The following is a 25,741-nucleotide window of genomic DNA, read 5'->3' as shown; positions in this document are numbered from 1 at the left end:
CTCAAGTTAACTTTAGTTTTTACAGTTGATGCCTCGATGGTGTGCCAATTTAGCACATGGCATCACTTTCTGTTATACATCATATTATCATTAAAATTTCGTTTCGCTCTTCAAAGTTGTCGCGATTTACAAATTATGACTTAGTATTTCAGCTGTACCACATTCGTAATATATTAAATCATTAATAACTGTATTAACTTACATGTAGCAATTGTTAAATGTAAAATTAGTAACTGTCACCTGCACCATGTTACAGCGCACAAAGTATAGTCGCGGTTCATTCCTCGGATACTACAATTATTTTAATTGAGTATATCTGTTTGCATTGATCAGTGTTATATATATATATATATGTATATAAGACTATATATAAATTGTCTAGTACCCAAAATACAAGCTCTTTTTAATTTGGGACCAGATATCCATGTACGATCAGAGCTGACGTTTTATCTTATTATTATTATAAAAGCTAAAAAGTTTTTGATACTCACAAACTTTATGGATGAATGTTAGTTACTGTTTCACGCAATGGATTTTCATGAAACGTTACAGTTATAGGTTCTACATCAGAATAACAAATAGGCTATAATTTTACGCGATTGAAACTGCGGGTACGCAGCTAGTAAGACATACAGAGAACGATCTATACAGTGGGCATCTTTAGCGCCAAGACGCATGCCCATTGCTGGGACTAGTGGGCGTAGATGTTGAACCGTTTAACAGCGATTCGTCCCCAGTTCCGTCTTCCGTACGGCTCTCGTCGGGCGGGTGCCGGCAGAATGGGCAATGGCCTTTTGTTACCAGATGTATCTCATAATCTTCCGCGTAAAAGAGCTATAACAAAAAATCTTATCAATTAATACTACACATCACAACATATTAATAACGAACACAACAGCAATGTAATCTTAATAATATTATATCCGCGAAAGTTTATAAGTATAGATATTTGTTACTCTTTCACGCTAAAACTACTGAACGGATTTTGATGAAACTTTACATCAATATAGACTATATTTTTTTATTTAAATTTAACGCGGATGAAACCGCATATACATCTACTATATAATAAATAACGCTGGATATATCAAACAGCGGCATCTAGTTTAACTTAGCTGAACTTATGTTGTATGTAGTACAATGTAGTACAATTCATAGAAATACTTCAACACTAATGGACAGATGCCGTTGTATGAAACTACTAATTTGGTTCTTAAAGTGTTATCAACTTGCAAGAAACTATGATAATAATATATTAAACTGATTTTAATGAAATGATCCTTATTCATTTGAGAAATATTGGCGAAATAATTACAAAATAACAGGACTAACTATACAACATAAAATAAGTGTAACACAAAAATAGAAACAAACCAGAAATAGAAAAAGATCTATGAAAAAGAAATCTTACATGATACACTAATTAAACACTAATGTTAATTTTGTTTGCAAATTCATATGCAGGTATTCGTAAAAAAAAATAAGCTATAACTTTTTTGTTTGTGAACCGATTGCAATGAATTGAAGATTAAATATTACGAGAAGCTTGATACAACAGTAAAACATGCCTTCAAATCAGTTAAGTCCTTTCTGAGATCAAGAGTCAATGAAAAACACCTTGACAAATATATATTTATATCCATTCTCATAAATACAATGGGTAAAAAAGTATTTCGATACGAATACACGCACAGACAAGTCAATTATGACTTTAAACCGAAATGGACTGTGCACACAATATTGTTCCATTAAAAGAACCGACATCGCTAAATCAAAACTTATATTTGGTAATTAAAATTAAATATGATTACATCAAACTTCTACAACATACATTTTGTATCATATTATAATTGTATTTAATCTTTCCTATTTGTATGTTTACTTATAGGTAGAAAATATATTAATTAAATAAAATATATTGTGGTCCTTATCTCACTAGGATACATGATCGTAGCCAGCCATGTGCTCAGGGTGGGGTAGCAGTCTAAAATATTATGTAACGAGCAAACTATACCCGCGATCTTACTGTTATAACATTTATTTGAAATATATACGAACTCAGTTCTTCCCATCTCGAAATCATTCTGTACTGACGGTAGATTTGACATATCGTAAGAGTCTGTAATTGACCTACATGAATAGAGATATTATGACTTTTTTTTAGTATATCTACTGTCGAGTATGGGCTTTTTACAAATATTGAGTATTGTAGTTAGTACCTATATAATTTCTTTTTAGATACCTTACAGATAAGAGCCAGAGTGTGACAGCGTCCTACGCTGTCTGGTTGGTTGTTTACGCTTATGCTCAGATACTAGATGGCGTTGTAGTCACTGAAATCTGTTTTAGCGGTAGCTGTTAACGGTAAGAAACAGTAAAAGAACATACGTGTTGGCAGTGTGGACAGGCTATGGCAAGCAGCTCCGGCAGCATATTCCTGTAGTAGAGAGTAGGCATCAGGGGCCTCTTCACTATAACCACGCTGGCCGGGCTCAACTGCAGCAGCGCCTGCCGGCTGCACCACACCACGCCGCTTTCATCATCCTAATAATTAAATACTCCAGTAAATTTTTTGATGTATTGCTTTTTGGTGTGGTGGTTTGATGAGTACACACACACGCACCTTTCGACTTATAAATGTCAAATTACATTGATTATTTAAAAGAGCAACACTCGAGTTTCTTTCTCTTAGATTTCCGAATGAGCAGTAGTTAAAAAAAATAATAACTATAACAATTCAAAAGTACTTAAGTAAATGACTAAAGGATTTTCTATTCTATTCTATTCATACATACAGGTATCATACATAAATAGTAAACTACGTACTTAATAAATTATAGATAGATACATTTAACGAGTAATATAGTTCTACAGTAATTAATTTGACAATTTTGATAAATGTGCAGTGCGTTTGCACTTCATTATTAGTTGAAACTCTTTTCGACAGTTTCTTTTTCTGAGATTAAAAAAAATATGTAAATATATGTTTTAATTTTTATGTAATTAGATACATTACAATTTATGCCTACTTACAACAAGTAAGTGTACAATAACATGAAGTTTTACATCATAAGTTGATAAAATTATACAAATACTAGCTAATCAAGCAAACATTGTTTTTCCATACAAATTAAAATAGCTATAAAAAAAATAAAGGTTGTTGGTAGAAGGGTGAAAATGTATGGTTGTATGTATTTTAAAACCTCATAATAAAAAAATAAAAATAAAAAATTGTTGACAAAAAGAAAATTTTCTTTTCTGGTGAACCACCCTTAACGCTTAGGGGTATAACAAGTAGTTATAAACCTATCAAAATCGTTTCGGAAGAATATAAACACGAAACCTGTGACACGAGAAGTTTATATATTAGATGTTGATTTAAAAATGTTATGTTAGTAATAATTCTATTTGCGTTTATAAAGAATATTTTTCTACCTCATCGACTTTATCCAGGAACGGGTCGCTGGAGTCATCAACGTGGTCTATTCGGAGCACCTCCGCTCCGCCCGTGTCTTCCTTGCCATTCGTATCGGGCAGTGGAGTCCGTTCGATTAACTCTAGCGCTTCAGCCTCTGATATCCCTTCCGAGGGCATGAACTGTACTAAAGGTAAAACTTCTACGAAAAAAAAAACAAAACAAAAAATTAATAGAATATATATCATATCAATTCCTGAATAAATTAATGTATAAGATTCATTTAAATGTGTCTGTAACAAGTGTTTGAAAGTAGTTTTTATAAGAAATTTAGTTTTGTTCTTTTTGTGCAAAAAGGTAATTTTTTTTTCGTTTTTGATAAATTAAAATTTATTGTAAATTTTATTAGATTAAGGTAACGTGGGTAACGTCATAGCAAGTATGTTTTGGGATTATATAAACTCGGTGGAAGGCGTCGATATTCGTAATACAGTTTTATATTTCTGTGAATGACATAGTTTCTTCAGTTAATTACACATATTTTCTGTTTTACATACATTTATGTAATATGTAAATATATAAATAAATATAATAAAAATAAATTGTAATTCCACTGAAATGTCAGTACTTTTTAAGGTTTAAAAGATATCTATCTTAGCGTTTATTACAATTAAGATATCTCTTAAAAGTATTCGTTGAAAACATACGATGTAAAGAATAAATTTGTTCAAAATTAAATACTTATAATAAATAACCTATTTTATTTATGGTGCCGTTGAATAAACTAAATCATACTTATAGTATTAGTTGTTTCGAAATTACACGAACGCTTAAAAATGTTGAAATAACTGACCATGTGTGGCCAGGGAATGTGCGAGTGCGTGTGCGCAGTGAGGGCAGCGTGCGGCGCTTAGCGGTGGAACGTGGCGACGGCAGCGCCAGCATAGCGGGGACACCTCCTCATCACGACCCTCGCTCCCGCCAGCCGCTCGAGTCTTCACCATCAACAGCTCCACACTCTCCTAACCACCACAATAAACAAATAAATAACCCTGGACAATTAATACAGGGCTTTCGATATATATGGAATACCTGACAATAAGGAAAAAGTTAAATCATATTTACTAAACAAAGCTTTTACGCACTAAATGTTACCAGCCCCCCCCCCCCCCCCCCCCCCATTCGGTAGATCACATGGGGATCGAAATTGCGACCACCTGAGACGAGGTTCAAACCCCTAACGGCCCCTCAGCCTACCGTCATATCTATCAGGCAGAGACTAAAGGCTTACTTATCGGGCAAGAGTTGGTCTTCAGCCGCTTCATAAGTCCGTACTTTGGTTTGAAGTGCCCTGTTCACGTGCCCCCTATCGTCCACTGAAACTGTAAAGACCAGCTGTGGCCAACAGCAGTAAACCGAAAAACTAAACGAATACTTGAATGACGAGTGTGCATGGCAATTGTTGTTCCTGCACTGTATTTTCATTTAATGTTAGACATAAACACCTACCTAAGTAAATAATTCAAATACTTGGCATTTAAAAAAAAACTATTGAGTTACTTGCCAGTTCTCCTCAGTTAAATCTGTTCACTAAACTGGGCGGTAGCGTTACAAAAGTTACAATACAAAAAACTTTACGTTCATAAGCGGCTAAAATGTCCTACATGAAAAATTATTTCTGATTTCATTTGAAAAGATAGATACTAATAACCCAATATGTATTTCTCTATATCTTTGCAATATAGTCTAGAAACATTTTGCGAGAAACATACGCTATATATATAATCTGAAGCAGAAAAACAAATTATTAATGTTATAATATGCATCTTACCTGGAATTTTTGTGGTACTAGAAGACCTAATATCTTGTCTAGCATTTGTCGAGCTAAAGCATTAGCATTTAGCGCCTTTGCTTGCCTTGCTAAGCAGAGATACAAGCAGCTGAATTTGAAAATTAAGGTTTTTTTTATTTTTAAAACATATCTTAAAAATTATTTAAACAATCATATAGTACAGATTCATTATTTGCATAATTTTTTCAACAAATACTATTATATACTTATCTATAATCAAAATATCATTTGTTTGAAGCCACTTTCTATTTGAATTTATTTTATTTACTTATTTAATTCAGGCTACATGGCCCATATAAATACCTTAATGACTAACATACATATGAAATAATCTATACATATAAATAAAATTGGAATGTCTGCTTGTAATATTGAAATAACTGTTTTTTACTACATGTATATGAATATAAATACGGTATATACACCAAAATAACATTTTCTACAATTTTTGCCTGTCTGTTTGTGCCGGAACAAATCTATGAAATGACTGGACCGATTTTGACGGAACTTTTTTTGGAGGTAAGTAAAGTAATAAAGTGTGTCTCTCAAACCATGACACTGGCAAAATCACCGATCAGAATTGGTGGCGGCCATTTAAAATAAAGGAGAAGAAGAAAGAGTAACTTAGGCTACTTTTATTATACTTATATATAGAAAAATTCTTTATAGTTCGCCGGCTCAGCTACTTAATGAAAAAAAAGGATACAATTTAGATATCCCTGGCGGTGGTTCACCATCCAACAACGCTAGTACATACCTCGCTGCATTCAACAACGAGTCGGGCTGAATGAGCGAGAACGGTTCATGGATACATCGATGTACTGAATCGTATGCGTTGTATATGCGGGCCAGGCGTTCGTTGTACGAATACTGCCGCAGGCTGTTTTCCCTTTCCCTATAAAATTTATTAATGGAACACAATTATGAAATTTGATTGAAGACAATTAAGTTATTATGATCAATCTGGCATGATACATTGCTTGAAAGATAACTTTGTCTTTATCTAACGCAACAGTACCTACATACTTATGACGGTAAATTTGAACTTGAATGTTCAAAAGTGTGATTTACTGGGGTGAGATAATAATATAAAGATGTGTAAAAACTAACTTGTTAATTGAATTAGTCGCAGTGTCTAAGCATTGCATTGCTAGTAGATGGTGCAAATATCCAGCATCGCTGAACCTCTCTTCAGCGACAGCGTTGCCCACCAGTATTGTAAACACTCGCATCGCTGTACTTGTCTCCCCCGCCATGTGATATGCTGAAAGAATATTGAATTGTATTGTATTGTATCGTTGGACTGCATTTTCCGCAATCAGCCTCTCATCTGGGCCGTTCTATCTGTGGAGTAACTACTAAAGTATCCAAACTCCTCCCAAAAGCGCAGAAGTCTCCTGGTGTCTTCACAGGCTTCACGGAGCGACCTCACCGTTCCGAGGTTTTGATTTCATTTCATTTCAAATGAACTTGTACATGTTTGCAGTATATACTATATGTATATCTTATATATAAAATTCTCGTGTCACAGTTTTCGTTCCCATACTCCTCCGAAATGGCTTGACCGATTCTTATGAAATTTTGTGAGCGTATTGAGTAGGTCTGAGAATCGGCCAACATCTATTTTTCATCCCCCTTAGGGGTAGTCCACCCCAAATTTTTTTTTTTTTAGACAAAATTTTTAGTTTCTATTTTTTTATGATACAACATACAAAAATACATACAATCCTAAATTTTCACCCTTCTATCATCAACCCCTATTTTTTATAGCGTTATTAATTTATATGGCACAACAACGTTTGCCGGGACAGCTAGTATATATATACTTTTTAAATTCAAATTTGGGTGAATTGAGTGCATTTGCAATTTTGTTAAAAGGATGATCTCCATCTCTCTATTATTGTTTAAGATAAATGAAGATATAAGTTTACCTTTCTGTGCGTCCACGAATTTATTCTCCTGTGCCATACGATGTGCATATGGTAGGTAGACTTCGCGTTTGCACTCAGCGTGTTCTCGTGCCAATGTAAACGCTCTGGACCACTCACCCGCCGATACCGCCAGCTGAGCTACTTTTCTGCAAAGTAGGTCAAAACATGTTTAGTTCAGAAATAGAAATAATATTATTTTGCCTACCACTAATTCGGAGTGCAAACTCATCACAAGAAGAATGAACAAGAAACTTGTGAGTTGCTTGAATAAATGTTATTTTATATAAATAACAAGTAAGAGGCATGACATAATCAACATAGAAACAGCTACAAAGTCATTCTTAGTGCGATCAGATCATAGTCAGTGCTATGAATTGTAGAGCGAGTCTAGACTCTAAACCCTTAGAAAAGACATAAGCTACTTTTTAATGAGAAAAAAGATTGTAAGGGGTTGGTTGAAAGGAGAGATAAGAGATGAGTCTCATCATCATCTGCTTCTTCCTTATCCCATTTATTTGGGGTCGGCGTAAATGTTTTTATCTTCCATTCATTCCTGTTCGGAGTCATCGCGTTATTTACTTCCTTTCTTACCATATCATCTTTCACACAGTCCATCCATCTCTTTTTCGGCCTTCCTCTGCCCTTATAACCATCCACATTAATATGTAACACCTTCCTTAAAATATTATCCTCATTCCTACGCGTTACATGTCCATACCATGATAGACGATTACTCTTCAACCTCTCTAACACCGGTGCCACTTTCATACTTCCTCTAATGTATTCATTCTTTATCTTATCCATTCTTGTCACACTACACATCTACCTCAACATTCGAGTGTTAGTTGAAACTTATTTTTAGACTGTTGATTAAATATAAATAAATATAAAATTCAAAGTTAGTAAAGATTATAAACATTAAGGGGAAAAATAAAATAGGGGTATGCAAGTTTGTATGGAAATTCATTTTTAAAACTAGAACGATGAAATTTTTTCTTTAATTATTAAATATTTTATGGTCTTTAAGGTTTCCAGGCTAACGATATATAGTATATATTTACGTACATAGAGGGAGCAAATAACGAGATGACTGCGTATAGGGATGAATGGAATAGCAAATATTAAGTCGACCCCAAATAAATGGGTTTAGGAAGAAGCAGATGATGATTATATATTTACCTATAGTCTCCGAGGCGCTGATAAACGTCAGCGGCAGTGGCCGGCTCGCCGGCAGTTACTAACGCTTCCGCCACGCAACGTAACGATTCACTCGAACCTTTGTCCAACTTGCGGGCCAACTCTATCAACCTATAAAGACATGAAAATCATGATGATATTTAGGACTATATATACAGGATGTTCTTGTGATATTTTGCTGTATGAGTATAGGTTTATATATAGGCTAAACTTCATCGATAAATAATGAGATAAAGACAAGGAATATGATATATAAGATTGTATACAGGGTGTTATTGTGACGGTCACAGTATAAAGCCAAGTGTTAGAGTCGACATCGATATTGTAGAAAAATCCGATATTTTAAAAATATTAAAAGAAGGTAGTCTTATTATTACTTAGTATCGTTAAACTAGTTGCGTATAACCCTCACGCATATCTGTGTGAGAGGGGAGAGTCTTTATAAGCCACGGCATTCAATCGACGAGCACAGAACGGGCCGGTTGTACTTTGGATACTAAAGCGAATTGTATTAGAGACAGGTTTATCCCGGATTTAGTTGGGTCTGGGAGGAATCTGCTAGTAGTGAAGGAGAGTGTTAATGCAGAATGCATTAACACTCTCAAAAGGGCATTTTAAACCTACACCCGTATCACAAGTCACGGACGCTACGTGAAGTTTCCCTTCCGGTAGCCGGCTTCAAAGCCTAAATCGTCATCATAATAAGTGGATCTTACACAAGGACGACAATGTACGAGGCTAGGATTACATACGGGTTGTTACTACACTCACATGTCCTTGCGGCCGCCCTCCGCCATGAGTTGCGCCGCTCTGGGCACGTCCCCGGCCGCGAGGTACATCTCTGCAGCTGCACGGGGTTCATTCACGTGTCGAGCCCACTCCGCCCTTTGCCTCGCTAGTGCTGCTATACCCTCCCCTTCGCCCACGTACTCCTTTATAATTATAATTCAATTCGTCTTATTAATACAAAACATGTAACATCGTTCTACAGATTTCGTGGCTCAGTTATATTCACTTACATAGAGTGACAACCCTAGGACCAAATATTTCGCCGGTCTCGTGGCACTTCTAGTGTGTCAGGTGTCTATAGGCTACAGTAACCATTTACCATCAGATAGGCCGTTGCCGTGTTTGTTTGTTGTTTACATAAAAAGACAAAGTGACCACCCTAAATCTACGGGGGAAGATGATTGTTGGTAATGTGGATTAATAACCCTAGAAATGTGCCACATCAGGTTAATCTACACGCGGATCATCCCGGAAAATATAATGTTAAATTCTTGATGAATTTGCTACGATGGGCTAACTGACCTGACCTCATACTTATCTCGGCATCCTACACTAATGTACCTTTAACGCAGAACCGTGCACCATTCCATTATCAACCCTTAAAATCCCCTAAAACAAATGGCCTCCTCAATTCACTGTACTAAGCCAAGTCTATTTTTTTTATATATCAATTTAAATTTTTATTAGTACCCTCATCTGATACTGGGACTTAGATTACGGACAACCGTATGTCACTCAATTTACTATATCTTATACATATATTGACATCAATAAAAGACATCTTGAAAATAAACGAGTTTTATTCATAAGAAGAAAGGAATCATTTGCTTCTCATCATGCTTTTCTAATATTACATATTAATGTTAGTGTCAATGAATTGTCACCATTATCTGTCAGCCACAGAATATCAGTCAGTCAAGTGGTCAGAATACAAAATTATGTATATAATACTATTAAAATTAATCACCACTCGTCATACTCTTATGAGAGCAGACCTAAATTAATATGATAAGAAATTTTATTCACTAAAACCTACTACTAGAACATTTTAGGCAAAATTATAAAGATACTAGATGTGCCTGCGAATTCACCTGCGTGAAATTTATAGCCTATATATTATTGTAGTTTCATTGAAATCAATTCAGTAGTTTTTGCGTGAAAGAGTAACAAATCCATTCATCCATACTCGCAAACTTTCAGATTTATAATAATTGTAAGATAATAATATATTTGCAATGGAAACGGTAGGTAAATAAATCGAGTCTGCACGCACCTGCGCTTTATTGAACATTCTTAAGTCGACGTATAAATTTAGGGCACGGTCGTCACGGCCCGCCGTATGGAATGCTCGCGCCGCATCATTATACCGACCACGGTAAGCAAGCACTTCGCCAGTAATTATTCCTCGCTTTTCGCCTGCTTCGAACCGCTCCTGAATGAAATTAATATATATATAAAAATACACATATTTCATTGGCTTTATAGCTTTGTATAATTTTGTATACACATTATTGTATAAAACTCAAGTTTTCTCTGAAATAATATAAGAACTGGATATCTGGTTGTTTGAAACCTTTATTATTCCACTTTCACATTATACATCTATCTATTTGACTCTCGTGCTATGAGAATTGTCGATGATAAGTGGTCTCGGACAGTGCGGTTTCAGAGGAGTGTCCTACCGAGTACACTTAGATTGTGGAAAGCACTACCCGTCAAGGTTTTCTTGCGAGACTAATGAAGTTTTTCAAGAGGTAAAGGTATATTGTTGTATGTTTTATTATATTTGTACAGGTAAAAAGAAAAAAGGTTTGGTATACGGAGAAAATATATATCCAGATAGTATTGACATATCAGAATAAACCAAGTAACAAACAAAAATGTACAATAAAAGGAACTACAGAATTTCAATACAAATTTAGAATATGAAATACATTTGTGATTAGCCAGTTACAATATATATTAACTTTCTAAAGGCTTCCATAGATTACGGTAACCATTTACCAACAGATGGGCCGTATGCTTTTTTGCCACCATCATCATCATTACCTTGCAGTATGTCATTCTCTTCCACTGCTCTCTATCATTCGTCATATCTGAGCATACTCTTCTTTTTTTTTTATATCATCTTTCGCACAATCCATCCATCCTTTCTTATTTGCCACCATCATAGCATAAAAAAATACACAATCAACGGGTATTGTGCTTTATTATGCGCTCCTCCACTGGCGCCATGCCAGCATATACTATTAGTGCAACGATTACACCATTATCATCGCTTTAAAAAACAAGAATACTACAAAATAAACCTGTAAATGATCAATAAGAGACAGGAAGATGATATTCTCGCTCCGCTGGAAAGCTTTCCTCGCAACTTCGAAACTAAGTTCTTCTAACGCTGCCATTCCGAGTCGTTCCCAATCCAACGCAGTCACACCGAGGCAGGCCACCGCATATGCTTCACTGTAATTTAAAAATTTTACATATTATTAATACTAGCTAGTCGTCCCGGCTTCGCACACACTAATATTATAAATGCGAAAGTTACTCTGTTTGTCTGTCTCACTTTCACGCCTAAACCGCTGAACAGATTTAAATTAAATTTGGTACACAGATAGGGTTTAGAACCCTGACAAAGGACATAGGCTACTTTTTAATGTGAAAAAAGGGTTGCAAGGGGTTGAAAGGGAATGTGAAAGGTTCTATGGAAGTATTGTCATTTTACGCGGGCGAAGTCGCGGGCGAAGCTAGTATATATATATATAAACGTTCCTCTAGACTCAATCTATTAAAAAAACCGCTGCTTAGTTTTAAAGATTTAAGCATACATAGGGACAGACAGCGGCAGTTTATTTTATACTATGTAACATTCTTTAGTTAAACACCACTATTATCATCAAATAGTGGTGTTTAACTAAAGAATAGTTTTATTTATTTATAATACTTTATTGCACTAATATAGAAAGGACATTAAGAAAAATAAAACTAAGTACAAAAGGCAATCTTATCGCTAATGCAATCTCTCTCAGTTAACGTTCAAAGAGAGTATGTACTAAAACATGAAGTAGGTAGTGCATGAGTGGAAATAAGTTTGTGAAGTAAAATAAATCTAGTTAAAATAAAAATTGTCATCAATACATATAAATAAAATTGGGGTGTCGTATTATTGAAATTGTCGTAATATTATTGTGTTGTAATATTGAAATAACCGTTTTTTTTACTAAAGGCATATGAATGTAAATACGGTACATACACCAAAATAACATTTTATACAATTTTATCTGTCTGACCGTTTGTTTTGGCTAATCTCTGAAATGGCTGGATGGATTTTGACGGAACTTTTTTTGGAAGGTAGCTGATGTAATAAAGAGTAGCTTAAGCTACTTCTGTTATAGAAAAATAAAGTTAAAATCAATGCGGACGTAATCGCGGATAAAGTTAGTGTATTATATATATAATCACGCCATCTATCGCTGAAAACTACATTCTTTTCATAATCATCAGAGGAGCTTCCTCCCGCGTACACTTAGGTTGTGGAATGAACTACATGCCGAGGTTTTCTCACAAGACTACAGCATGAGGTTTTTCATGAAGGTTTCTTAAGTCTGCAACGAGCACATAACACCCCTGGTGTTTCAGGTTATGGTATTTACCATCAAATGGGCCGTATGCTTGTTTGCCACTATAGTAATATAGAAATAGTATAATAAATAAGAGCGTACACACAGCGGCGGCTGCGGCTTTGTTTTATACTATGCAATTATGATTATTTGTTACTCACTTAAATAACTTTTGTTGAATATTTTGATGTACTGCGTGAGACAGCGGCACATTTATAGTTTGCATTGAGTTCGCTTGCAAACAAAACACACGACCTCCCTGTAATAAGATACATATCACTAACATCCTGTATATAAAAGTTCCAAATCTACTTGAAAAAGATTCGAATGCCGTATAAAACACTTTTTTAGTAAAAAAAGCTTAAAAAATTAAGGAGTTTGTTAAATGCTAATAATGTTATTGTGGAAACAACTTAAAATCATAGTACTGACAATATTATCTAATTGCACAAGGAATCAGTGCGTAGCAATTGATATGATGATTATCGCATGCCTCCTACTTGTTACTGTGTATTTATTCATTTAAAATAACATTTATTCAAAAGAGCAACACACAATTTTCTTTTTCATTCTTCTTGTGTTGAGTCTGCATTCCGAATGAGTATATTAATATATATAGTATATTTATAATAAAGTAAATTTATATAGTATATTTAGATATTCGTTGCTAAAAATCGTCGGACTGTTAATTGTCCTGAGATATTATTATTATTATTAATTATACCTGAAAACCAACAACAGAGCCAATAAGGGGTTGAGTGGCCGGTGGAAAGTGACCAGCCTTTATAGACAGCAAGCCACCACCGGACAAACTCAGCAAGTCGTCACACCAGGAGTTCCACGACACTGATGACACGTTATCTTCCTGTAAATAAATTATGTATTAAAAAATACTAATGTTAATAAAAGAGCAACAGAAAAAGAGGTGGGAGGATGGCATAAGGGCAGTGGCATGACCAACATGGAGAAGGAAAGCGTTGGACAGAGGAACACGGAGTCTTTTGGAGGAGGCCTATGTCTTAGAACAAGCTGATAAACCTAGAAAGAGAAATAATAAATAAACAAAACCAACTCTTACTTTACTCTTGAAAGTTGTCGCGATTTACAAATTATGACTGAGTATTTCAACTGTACCACATTCGTAATATATTAAATTATTAATAACTGTAGTAACCTAGATGTAGCAACTCTCCAACTGTCAACTATGCTCGCACCATGCTGCAGCGCACATAGTCTAGTAGAGACGTAAAGAAGGGTCTCAAGTGTTAACAGAAATATTACAAGTGTAGGCACAGTAATAAATTTGCCCAAAAACATGTCCAAAGTTTCGATTGAATAAAAATGAAATTGTAATAGCTGACCGTGTACAAGAGTTCGCCGGTTGGTAAACTGTAGACCCGGCAGACCGAGGAGTCGTCGACGACTGCCAGGCGACTCCGAGATGCACTAACGTCCAGACAACGCACGCTACCCGCCGTTTGCAGCACCATTTTAGAGTTCCCATCGGTAGGTTCCACCTGCCAAATCTAGAACGAAATAGCGATCGATCATTTATTGAAGTAATTTACTAACTTTATTTTATTTGCTTTATTGACCACTAAAATTGGTCCAAAAGGTGGACTTAATGCTATAGCATTCTCTCCCAGTTAACCTTTGGGATGTGCCGAGATACTTGGTTGCTGGTAAAAAAATAAAGAAACTTATAATTTGTATTATATCATGGAAGGTGGCGAGAGCTCCACCGACAAGAGAACAGCTCTTAAGTTACGAATGAATGGATAATATCATTATTATAACAAAATACACATATATACGTACATACATTCATAGAATTCGACTAATTTACTTTTTAATACAATAGTTACTCTGATTATATAACTTAAAAATATCCTAATCGGTTGATATAAATCTATCAATTTCTAAACTTACAAAATTCAAAACTCAAATTATCTTTATTCATATTTCTTTATATATCAAATCTACCGTCAGTTCGGAATAGGGTTCATTCCCGGGAATTCTCGGTTCGAGAATTCCCGTGAAATTCATGGGTTTTGTTCCCGGAAAATCAAGCTCGAGAAAAGTCGAGAACTCGAGAAATCATGTACCTAAATAGAAATTAAATTGCCCTTTGTTTTGTTGCGTGGCGGCGCAATAATTTAAGATATTAACGTTTTTGTTTTCTTTCGTGTTATTTTTTATTTTGTAGAAACTATTTTTGTTTACATTGTTTTTTTTTTATCTAAATAAGCAGCCAAAAATGGTGCTATTATTATAAATATAAGTCTGAATAATTAGGTCCTAAAAAATTGAAATTGGCGTTTTGTAAGGGAATAAAAGTAAAGTATTTTTTTTTTTTACAAAATATATCAAAGTAAATAATATATAAAATATATTTATTTAATCAAAGTATGTACCATTTCTATTTATGCACTTTTGCCTTTTGTTTTTGCACTTTGGACTGTCCCATCGGAGTGTAATTTTTTCCCTTGCAAGAAGTTATCCAAATTTCGAAAAAATATGGTAATCTGTTGGTGCAAGGTCCGGGAAGTACGGTGGTTGTCTTAGACATTCCAATTGAAGCTCTTTTAATTTGGTAACTGTCTGTTGTGCAATATGTGGTTAAGCGTTCTTGGCGATTGACCAGCCTCGGTTGTTTAGCAGCTAGCTTTTCCATCATGGTTTCTCAATTGCTGACAATACATATTTGCCGTAATCGTCTGGCCAGATTTAAGAAAGCCGAAGTGAACAACACCGGAAATAGTCCACCAAACGTTCACAAGTAACATTTTTTGAGCCATATTTCGCTTGGGGCAGGATTTGGTTGGTTCGTCGAAATTTCCAGAACGAAAACGTTGGAACCAAAAATGCACGTGTTTACTTTTACGAGACCACTGCCATTACACATCATTAATACTTCGAGCCGTTTAGCACCGTGTAGCACTGGTGCCACAGCGGAACTCGTACTCGTAAATAACGCGATATTTTAAGTTTTTTCATTTTGTATGCTGTGAGTGACCCAAAGTGAATAGCTGTATAAATTTGGAAATGGAATTCCTAACCAAAGAAGAGATATTTGAGATCAAAGTGACCAGTACGACAAAACGCCAATTTCATATGTAAGGATCTAATATTATTTCTCTATTTAAAAAAAATATTCATATGTAATATTAATGTTTTTAAATACTCAATAAAAGTTTAATTTGATACTTTTATTTGAGAGGAAAACCACTGAATTTTTTGACGTTATTGGAACCAAATAATATGAGAAAACGTACATAAATGTAAATTTCTCGACAACCCGAGAAGACCCGAGAAATTGACCTCGAGAATTCTCGAGACCCGAGAAATTTAAAAGCTCGAGAAATCATGAACCCTAGTTCGGAATGATTTCGAGATGAGAAGAACTGACAAGAAACTCAGCTCGCATTTTTTTTTTAATATTGTCAATATTTACTTATTTATTATTCATTTTATTTATTTACAATACAGATTCATTTAAAGACAATCTATTACTATCCCATATCCTACTTCCATTATTATCCACCAAATCGGAGGCTAGCAGTTTTGGGAATTTCAACATAAATAATAAATTATTAAAACCTCTTTACTTAAATAATTTCATAATTTTGAAACAGATAATACTATGCTTTCTAGATTACGATTGTCTTTTGTTTTTATGCTCTTTGGTATACCGCTGATTCTTGCTCTTCTCTCTTTTAGCATCAATTACTCCTGTGCTGGATGTATTCCTTTTGCATAATTTTCCACTTTGTTTGATCTATGGCGCTTGACTAGTTCGGCCCTGCCGACTTTTTGATGTCATCAGACCATCTGGCAGTTGGTCTGCCTACGTTTCTGCTTCCCATTCTAAGTCTGTATCCATCTGTCATCTCTGCTTCGATATACATGACCTTTCATACGCTTCTGTAGCTTACTTTTGATGATATCGGTAACTCTAGTGCGTCTTCTGATCTCAGTGTCCTTCTAATTATATCGAAATTATTATAAAAACATACAACTAAAATTTAATTTCTTAACTCCGTAAAATAGCATTCCGAAGTAACGGTAGATTTGGCATATCATAACTCTGTAATAGACCTACATGAATAAAGATTTTAATTTTGATTTACCTGCCCGTTAAGAAGTCCCAGTAACAATACCTCCTCAAAATACAAGGTTGTCACTTTAACATAACGTATGGGCGCCGGTACAACCCACGATTTTGGCATTCGTCGTCCAATCATAACTAATTTCGTATCCTGAAAAATATACAACAAAATATGTAAATAACATTGCAACAGTAAATCCCGATTAGGTCATGAGATGTACTGTCAACTATCATCATTGTTATGGACGGATCATATGAGTATTGTAAGGCATTTCAGTAGGAATATTTCAATTAAACTGTAGGCCCTTTCACGTTGAATCTACAAGCGTGTTTTCATCGCCGGCGCCTAAGCCAGAAATTAAAGTGCACTATATTAAAACTGGGACATTAATAAAGCAATCCTTACTATACTATACTATAATACATTATTATTATTGCAAAATTATAAATGCGAAAGTATCTCTGTTTGTCTGTCACGCTTTCACACCAAATCTTATGAACCGATTTAAATGAAATACAAGAAAGCCTGAAAAAGGATATAGGCTGCTTTTTAATGGAAATAGGGGGTTTTAAGGCTTGAAAGGGGTGATGAAATGTTGTATGGAAGTATAGTCATTTTCAAAGCTAGAACTTATTGTTTAGGTTGTTGATTAAGTATAAATAAATATGACATTTAAAGTATGTACAATTTTTACCTTAATATAAAGAATAAAATAGGGGACGAAAGTACATTTTAACGATGAAAAATGTAATTTATTATTGAGATATTATACAGGTGAAACAAGAACGACAGGCAGGTGTCATAAAACCACTCGTTAAATATAAAAATAGAAAATAATATTTAAATTTATATGTAATTTAAAAGGGTAAAACTGTGTTGGGCAGGCAATGAATAATACATTTAGGCAATAACCATATGGTAATGGTTACAATATATACAATGTATCTTGCAATAATTTTAATTATAGTCAATTTACTTTCAGATACAGTGAAGTGTTTGCATACGAATTGGGTCGCTTTACTGGTAGGTAGGCTGTTAGCTAATGTAGCATACACCAGCTAATGTATGCTACATTAGCTGGTGAGCGACTGAGTGCTCACTCCTGTCGACCGCTCCGACTGGGCTACGTCCATTATGCCAGTGATAAAGAAAGATAGTACATCAGAATATGCGCTGATTACAAAATAACTTTAAATAAAATGTTGAATGTGGATTGTCACCCTTTGCCTAGTGTGTTGTGGAGTTCTACCTCGGTTTACTCGCGCGGTTACATCGTGGGGAATATTTTTCAAAAATAGCTTTATCTCAAGCCTATGCGCAATTTACACTCGATGATACCAGTAATAGCACAGTGATTAATACGCATAAAGGCTGATTCGATATAATCGATTATTGTATGGTCTCGCGTCTAGTCCGGGAATATTTCAAAGGAAGTTACAACAATTGTTTGGTCATATACCATTTGTAGGGGTATTATTTGATGATATTACTATTAGTGGTAGGGATAATAAATATTGAAATCTAGTGGTCTTAAAGTTAAAAAAAAATATGCAGTTTCTTTGCCGATTCGGTTACTTATTTAAGATATGTTGTCTCAAAAAAGGAGGTATATACTTGTCCAGACAAAGTTACATATATAACGAACACCCCCATACTTACAAACTTAGGCGAATTACGATCTTTCTTAGGTATGGTAATGTATTACGGTAAATTTGTTAGGAGTATAAGTTTCATTTTAGCTCCGGTATATGTTATTACGGTCAGGGGTTCGATTCGTATGGACAGAAAATTGTGAAAAAGCTTTTAAACACGGGAGGGAGGTAAAGCAGTTATTAATATCGAGTGAAGATTACTGCATTATTCGACTGATTAGCCTTTAATCTTAACGACGGATGCAAGTAATGTAGATGTCGCTGCGGTGTAGTAGAGAACGCCCCATCGCATATGCATCGCGTTCGCTAACAGAAGCCGAGTGGGCATATTCACAAATTGAGCGGATGGCTCTGGCTATTATTTATGGTGTAAAGAAGTTTCACCTATACTTATATGGTAGGCATTTCATCTTGAGAACCAATCATAACATTGTCTTCAGTATTTGGTAGCAGTGCATCCGCTTTATTTTTAGCGGATGGTACATATTCTATATTGTAAATATACCCGGACAGTAACACTTCCCATCGTTGCATACGACTTGCAGCCATGATTGTTATGCCCATAACTTACAATATAGAATATGTACCATCGGCTAAAAATAACGCGGATGCACTGTCGCGGCTACCGCTCTGGTATAGTGAAGTTAGTTCGGTGAACGAAATTACCTATTTGAAATTTGTTTATTTTTATAATATAATAATTTTTACCCGTAATTCATAACGGCGTTAGAAGGGGACGGCCGCTGACACTATATTGAGTCGACTTCTCATATATACTCAAGCAGGCAGTGGCCAGGCCCATGTACTGATGAAGCATTAAAGTCGTACTTTGTAAAATGTAATGTAATTTATTGTGAAAACAACTGTCTGATGTAGGGATAGAGAATAAATTCCTATGTCGCTGCGGGCGCTAACATTTCAACAATTACACAGTAGTCACATTGACATTGTAAAAACCAAATTATAAGCTCGTTATGTATGTATCAACACACAATATCCTACGACCCCTATAATTGAACATCAGAGATGTGCACGCGGGGGCGTGCACTCTCTGTAAAACGGGTTCTGTGAAGATATGCGTGTGTTCCCGCATACCTTCTAAACATCTTTTGAAAGTTTGTATTAAAATGAGAAGGGGTTGCTCTAAATACCTTACAGAGCTGGCCGTCGCTACAGCTGTCGCGGTAGAATATAAATGTACTTCCCGTGGCATGCTGACTTGGCGTACCGAGGAACACCGTGGAGTTTTTAGTGTGTACAAATCTCACATATTCCACCCGTTCCCCAGGACGGGTGGACGAATCTATGAAGACTCTCCACGATAAAAAATGGTTCGTTATGTATGGTGCTATGTACTTACCTGACATAAAAGCAAAGCGTCACTAGTAGCTACAAGTAGCGAACATTCTATTTTCTGCGATAATTTCTCCTTAACTCTATACAGCATACCCTCTACGTCCCCTTGTTCGTACACTACGACTCGTTCTGGCAGTTGGACCTATTTATGGACAGAAATACAGTATTAATAATAATAATAATAATAAACCTGTCGAACTGTACGAAATTTTCTGGAAATAGATGAAAAGGACAACACCAATCACACAATAAGTACACACACACTCACAGAAACACACACTCGCACGCACACACACACAAAGAGACTGCATTTACTTGGTTTCGGCCCATAAGTGTGGAAAAAATCAACAAAAGTTTAGAAAGTGCGACTATAGTCAGTATAATAATAATAATAATTTATAGTTGTCATTGTTTGGTGATTTTCACACGCAATAACAAGTTTATCACCCAATCAAAGGGAGATATATAAAATATATATAAAGAATACATAATAAAGCTAAGAAAATGAGACAACAATGATAATAATAATATTAACTCAGGACATTTCACACAACGCCTTCTAGTCCCAAGTTAAGTTAGCTAAAGCTTGTGATGGGTACTAGACAACTGATACAAATATATAAATATATTTATTTCGTAAATACATACAAACAATTATACTCGTGAACACAATGTTAGCACCGTGCGAGGAATCGAATCCGCTACGATCGGAAGTAAAGTGGTGTGCTAAACCGCTAGACCACCGAGGTCCTCAAATAATTAGTTATTTAACTAACTCATTTCTTAATAATATGATAAACGCGAATGTTTGTGAGTATGGATGGATGTTTGTTACTGTTTCACGCAATAACTACTGAACTGATTTTGATATAGCTTACGCATCAGAATAACATATAGGCTATAAAATTCGCGGGTGATACCGCGGACACATTTAGAGTATTATATAATAAGAACAGGAGCAAATACAAACCGCTAATCTATGTTTATATATAGCAATCTTTTGCACTCTATCATGGCATTTAATTCGAACTTTGTTCCCTGAGGTCAAATGCTGCACGATCACATCTGTCATGTTCTCTCTGTATGCGTAACGCTCCCGATATAGCCCGTGAACTGTACTGAATACCACTTGGTAGCACCATAGAGTACCATCTTGGCACGCCACAGCCTGAAAATAAAATTTAAACAAAAAGTCACTACAAAATGAGTCATTTATTGAAGAAAAAATATCCTATTCTATTCACAGGTATTGTATTATGGCATTTACTTTCAAGTGAATAATTATGTTAAGCTTAGTTTTTATGCCAGCATGTTTTATAGATTGATTTATTGGAGAATAAAACTTTAAGTCTATATTATTAATGTGCATTACACTATGGCAATAACTTTAAAGTAAATACTGCTTGGTATTTTTATTTATTTCTAAGGATTAAAGTGTTACAACTTCATACACTGTATTCTAACTGCCCTTTAAATCAGGATTATTAAAACATAACAATAATTAAGATAAATTAATGATAATTTTGTAAATAATTTTCTGTGCACAATAAAATGTTATATTAATATTATCATAATTATATTTATTTCTAAATAAAGATATGTTTTTAAGGATGATATTGGACGGTGCTCTCGCCAGTACTGTATTAAGTCAGGTAGACCTGGAAACTGTGTTAAATTCTGGTAAATTCACCACTTGATGTTAAATTCTAATAATGGGTAGCCATTATGGGTAGTTACCCATAATGGCAATTTTATCTGAGCTGACCATGAGGTCGGGGGGCGGGGCAGCAGTGGAGGATAATAATATGAGTATGAACTCATTTTATCATCCTCCACTGGTGCCCCGCCAGCGTATACCGTTAGCGCAGGCGAGTGCACCATTCCATTGTCAACCCTTAAGAAACCCCTGAAACTACAGTGTGGCATCCATGCCTCTGTATGTTAATGTAAAAGTACAGTGTCTGTTTTTTTTAGTAATTATAACTGGGACTTAGATTACTTAGTGACAACTTACCATTTGATAGGTTGAATGGATTGGATAGATTGGATGGATCGGCTGCACTCAGGATTTCTCTGCGTGGTCGAATCAGAAATGAGAAGGGCCGCAGAAGAACCAGAGTGACCAACATAGCCCGAAGAATTGCGAAAGTGCCAAAGGGTACATAGCTCGTAGGACAGATGGCTGTTGGGGCGACCACGGAACGGAAGATGCAGCGTGGGAAGGCCTCCAGCAAGGTGGACCGACGATCTGGTCAAGATCGCTGGAAGGCGTTGGATGCGAGCAGGGCAGGACCGATCGTCGTGAAGATCTTTGGGAGAGGTCTTTGTTCAGCAGTGGACTGGTGGTAGTGATGATGACGATGATGGTGATGATGATGATGATGATGAACCTACCATTGTATTGAATGCAGGCGATGGGATAATAGCCCATACCCATTCCTGTGGCGTGTTCAATATGGGCACTCCCTCAGAAGTAAGCACGGCCCAGCCACCTACTCCGCCCACTAATACTAGCGCGCCCAACAGCGAAATCGAGAGAGCCGCTAAACCTGAAACCAATCAATTACGATAAATTATACTTATTTTATTTACATTTGAAACATTACTGTCCACAACACTCCTAATTAGTTAATATAATATGTGATTTTAATTAATAATATGTACACACTCTTAGCAGTGCCAGTGTCCCAAATAAAAGAATACGTGAAAAAATAGAATCAGTATGTAATATAAAAGAAATAAGTATTTAAATGTAATTAATAATGTAAAGAAATAGTGGCAAAAAATATTTTTATTCCATAATTTTACTTATACCATGTGCGCTGTATTATGATGCAGGTGACAGTTGCCTATATTAATAGACTAGTGCATTCTGGCTGGGTTAAATTAAAGTTACTACAGTTATTAATGATTTAATATATTACGAATGTACCACATTCGTAGTATATTAAATCATTAATAACTAAGCTAAAATATTAAGTCATAATTTGTTCATTTTCAACTGTGGCGGCAACTTTCAAGAATGAAATGAAACATTACTGAAGCTGTCACTCGAACCATGCTACAGCGCACATGGTATAATCTATAACAAACATATATTATCTGTACAGTAGTTGATTTCAAAAAAGTTACATTAGTCTATGAACAAGGAAAGTGAAAGAGTTTTAAGTTTTAAATGAGATAATGAACAAATAAGTAATATAAAAAAGCATTTTTTCCTACAACTCTGTGGGAGTTATGTCTATCTCTATCTTTCGGATCTTCTTCAGGATCTTTATTTACTAAAGTAAAATTGTTAAAATAATAATAATACTGCCAACTACAGAATAGAATAGAATAGAAAAATAATAGGCCAATATTTATAGTATATTCACCTAAACATTTAACATTGCTATGTAATTGGCTTAGGCCCGTACTTACCAAAATTACCGGCAAAAGCCGAGAAGATAAATAATAAAAATAATAATAATAATAATAAACTTTTATTAGTTAATAAAATAAATAAGCATTTATCACAAGTCCCAGTTACTATGATACTACAAAATCTGATTATTTCACATTATATAGTTATATTTTAAGATTTATGTAAGCAAACTTCTAATACAATAACCTTATTGTTTCTCGACATTTCGTATTGCATATGTAGTGGATATTATCTTACTAATATTATAAACGCGAAAGTTTGTGAGTATGGATGTTTGTTACTCCTTCATGCAAAAATTACTGAACAGATTTTGATGAAACTTTACAGTAATATAGCTTATACATCAGAATAACATAGCACATCACATAACATAGGCTATAATTTTTATTGATTTTTAACGCGAATGAAACCGCGGTAACAGCTAGTCATTATCATCATTATTATTATTACATAGTATAAAATAAAGTTCCTATCGCTGCCTGTCCCTATGTATGCTTAAATCTTTAAAACTAAGCAAAGGATCTTGAAGCGGTTTTTTTAATAGACAGAGTGATTCTAGAGGAAGATTTATATATATAATACATGTGGGTGTACGTGCGAAGCCGCCGCGAGTAGCTAGGAACAAATAAAATATAGACATGATCTTTACCAATATTGCGTTCTTTGTGTAATTGTTGACCTTGCACACTATAAAAAGACAGTGTATCATTCCAATCAGTAACCAGAAGTGTTGATTTAGAGAATACCACAGCCCACACCGCAGCGTCGCGTATAATCCGTTGAGTTTCATCACCTTGCTGAAATTAGAAACATGCAATTTGATTTCATTCATATAATTTATTTCTTTGTTAAATATTTCGGATTACATCCATATTGAGTTAGTGAACAACTTAAAAGCTGTTAGTAAATTATAATATGCTAGCTGTGCCCCCGGTTACACCTGGATTATATTTCAATAAAAAAATATACCTTATATGTTATACTGATCCATAAGCTATATTACTGTAAACAACTTATAAGCTGTGCTAATTAATTATAATATACTAGCTGCGCCCGCGGTTTCACTCACATGAGATTTATATCTTATATGTTCTTCTGATGTATAAGCTACATTACTGTAAAGTTTCATCAAAATCTGTCCTACTGAACGGACTCTTTATTGCGTGAAAGAGTAACAAACATCCATCCATACTCACAAATATTCGCGTTTATAATAATAATAATGATATAGAGATATGCTCTCAGTTAATATATATATGTCCACGTCCAGAAGCACTGGGTCCCCAGCAGTGCAACTATACCCCGTGCCTCAGGAGCGAACAATCCGACATATATATGACTAGCTGTACTCGCGACTTCGTCCGCGTGGAATTTAGCTTTATTTTTCTAAATTAAAAGAAGCCTAAGTTACTTCTTATAACATTAGCTACCTGCTAAAAAAGTCCCGTCAAAATCGGTCTAGCCATTTCAGAGATTAGCCGGAACAAATAGACAGACAAAAATTAAAAAAAATGTTATACTGATGTATGTACCGTATTTATATTCATATGCATGTAGTAAAATACGGTTACTTTTGTATGCATTTATTTATATATATTTATTGATATGTATAAATATAGTTGTTAGGAGGGTGATTGTGCTCCCCCGAATTCTCAACCTCAGTGATTCTCTTAAAACCATCTACTATGTATGTAAATGTAATTATTGTACTAACCCTATCTCTTATAGATACTGCACCACTGGCCAAACCAATTGCCAAATGTTGTCCATTGGATGACCATGCACAGGATGTAATACGTCCAGCCAATCTAAATTTCTGGACAGCTTTAACATCAGCCGACCAAAACGCGAAATCTGTGAGGGCGCATGAGGCGAGATGCATTGTCACTGGATTGTAGGCCAAGCATTGTATTGCTTCACTGTGTCTGCAACATAGTGATAGTTTGTTGTTTAAAGTTCTATAATACATATGTATGTAAAAAAGAAAACGAGGGCGACAGAAAAAGAGGTGGGAGGATGATATAAGGACAGTGACGGGACTAACATGGAGAAAGAAGGCGTTGGAAAGAGGAACCTGGAGTATTTTGGAGGAGGCCTATGTCTTGGGCAAGTGGATGATCGTCAGCACAAGGCCACAAATAAAATAAAAATACATATGTTACATCACACTGTTTGTCAAATATCTGTTAGTATCATGGTTCTTTTATGTTCTATATAATAGCAAACTGGGATCAGTTAAACAAAGAAATTATTATGATATCTTATCTAAATAAGGGAGGTTGAAGGGAATAAATATGCTTTGATTATTAGTATTATTCCCCTGTATTTCGAGACCTCGCCTCTATCTGGAAACCAAGCTGGTTTAAATTGACCACTTTCCAATGGGTCTAGCTCGT

The 25,741-nt window shown here is 35.1% G+C and overlaps 1 protein-coding gene across 1 annotated transcript in view; it reads right to left on the bottom strand.

Annotated features, from left to right (window-relative positions):
- Positions 1 to 420: 420 nt before the first annotated feature.
- The window catches only part of LOC131853121 (intraflagellar transport protein 122 homolog), a 31,638-nt gene continuing 6,317 nt past the window's right edge, over positions 421 to 25,741 (bottom strand). The window contains exons 3-23 of the mRNA XM_059203936.1: positions 25,060 to 25,270; positions 23,995 to 24,142; positions 22,316 to 22,470; positions 20,892 to 21,089; positions 19,926 to 20,063; positions 16,935 to 17,063; positions 14,166 to 14,330; positions 13,529 to 13,669; positions 12,966 to 13,063; positions 11,494 to 11,647; positions 10,458 to 10,616; positions 9,167 to 9,327; positions 8,378 to 8,506; positions 7,199 to 7,344; positions 6,378 to 6,531; positions 5,974 to 6,162; positions 5,247 to 5,355; positions 4,269 to 4,437; positions 3,436 to 3,617; positions 2,389 to 2,544; positions 421 to 834 (exon numbers count right to left, since the gene is read on the bottom strand). Coding sequence (XP_059059919.1) covers positions 661 to 834; positions 2,389 to 2,544; positions 3,436 to 3,617; positions 4,269 to 4,437; positions 5,247 to 5,355; positions 5,974 to 6,162; positions 6,378 to 6,531; positions 7,199 to 7,344; positions 8,378 to 8,506; positions 9,167 to 9,327; positions 10,458 to 10,616; positions 11,494 to 11,647; positions 12,966 to 13,063; positions 13,529 to 13,669; positions 14,166 to 14,330; positions 16,935 to 17,063; positions 19,926 to 20,063; positions 20,892 to 21,089; positions 22,316 to 22,470; positions 23,995 to 24,142; positions 25,060 to 25,270 — 3,265 coding nt within the window. The 3' untranslated portion in view covers positions 421 to 660. The remainder of the gene's footprint in view (positions 835 to 2,388; positions 2,545 to 3,435; positions 3,618 to 4,268; positions 4,438 to 5,246; positions 5,356 to 5,973; positions 6,163 to 6,377; positions 6,532 to 7,198; positions 7,345 to 8,377; positions 8,507 to 9,166; positions 9,328 to 10,457; positions 10,617 to 11,493; positions 11,648 to 12,965; positions 13,064 to 13,528; positions 13,670 to 14,165; positions 14,331 to 16,934; positions 17,064 to 19,925; positions 20,064 to 20,891; positions 21,090 to 22,315; positions 22,471 to 23,994; positions 24,143 to 25,059; positions 25,271 to 25,741) is intronic.

This window comes from Achroia grisella, unplaced genomic scaffold (genome assembly GCF_030625045.1).
Source record: "Achroia grisella isolate CSIRO2021 unplaced genomic scaffold, CSIRO_AGI_Agris_v1 utg874, whole genome shotgun sequence".
In the NCBI taxonomy this organism is placed as follows: Eukaryota; Metazoa; Arthropoda; class Insecta; order Lepidoptera; family Pyralidae; genus Achroia; species Achroia grisella.
This window is presented reverse-complemented; position numbering and strand designations above follow the sequence as displayed.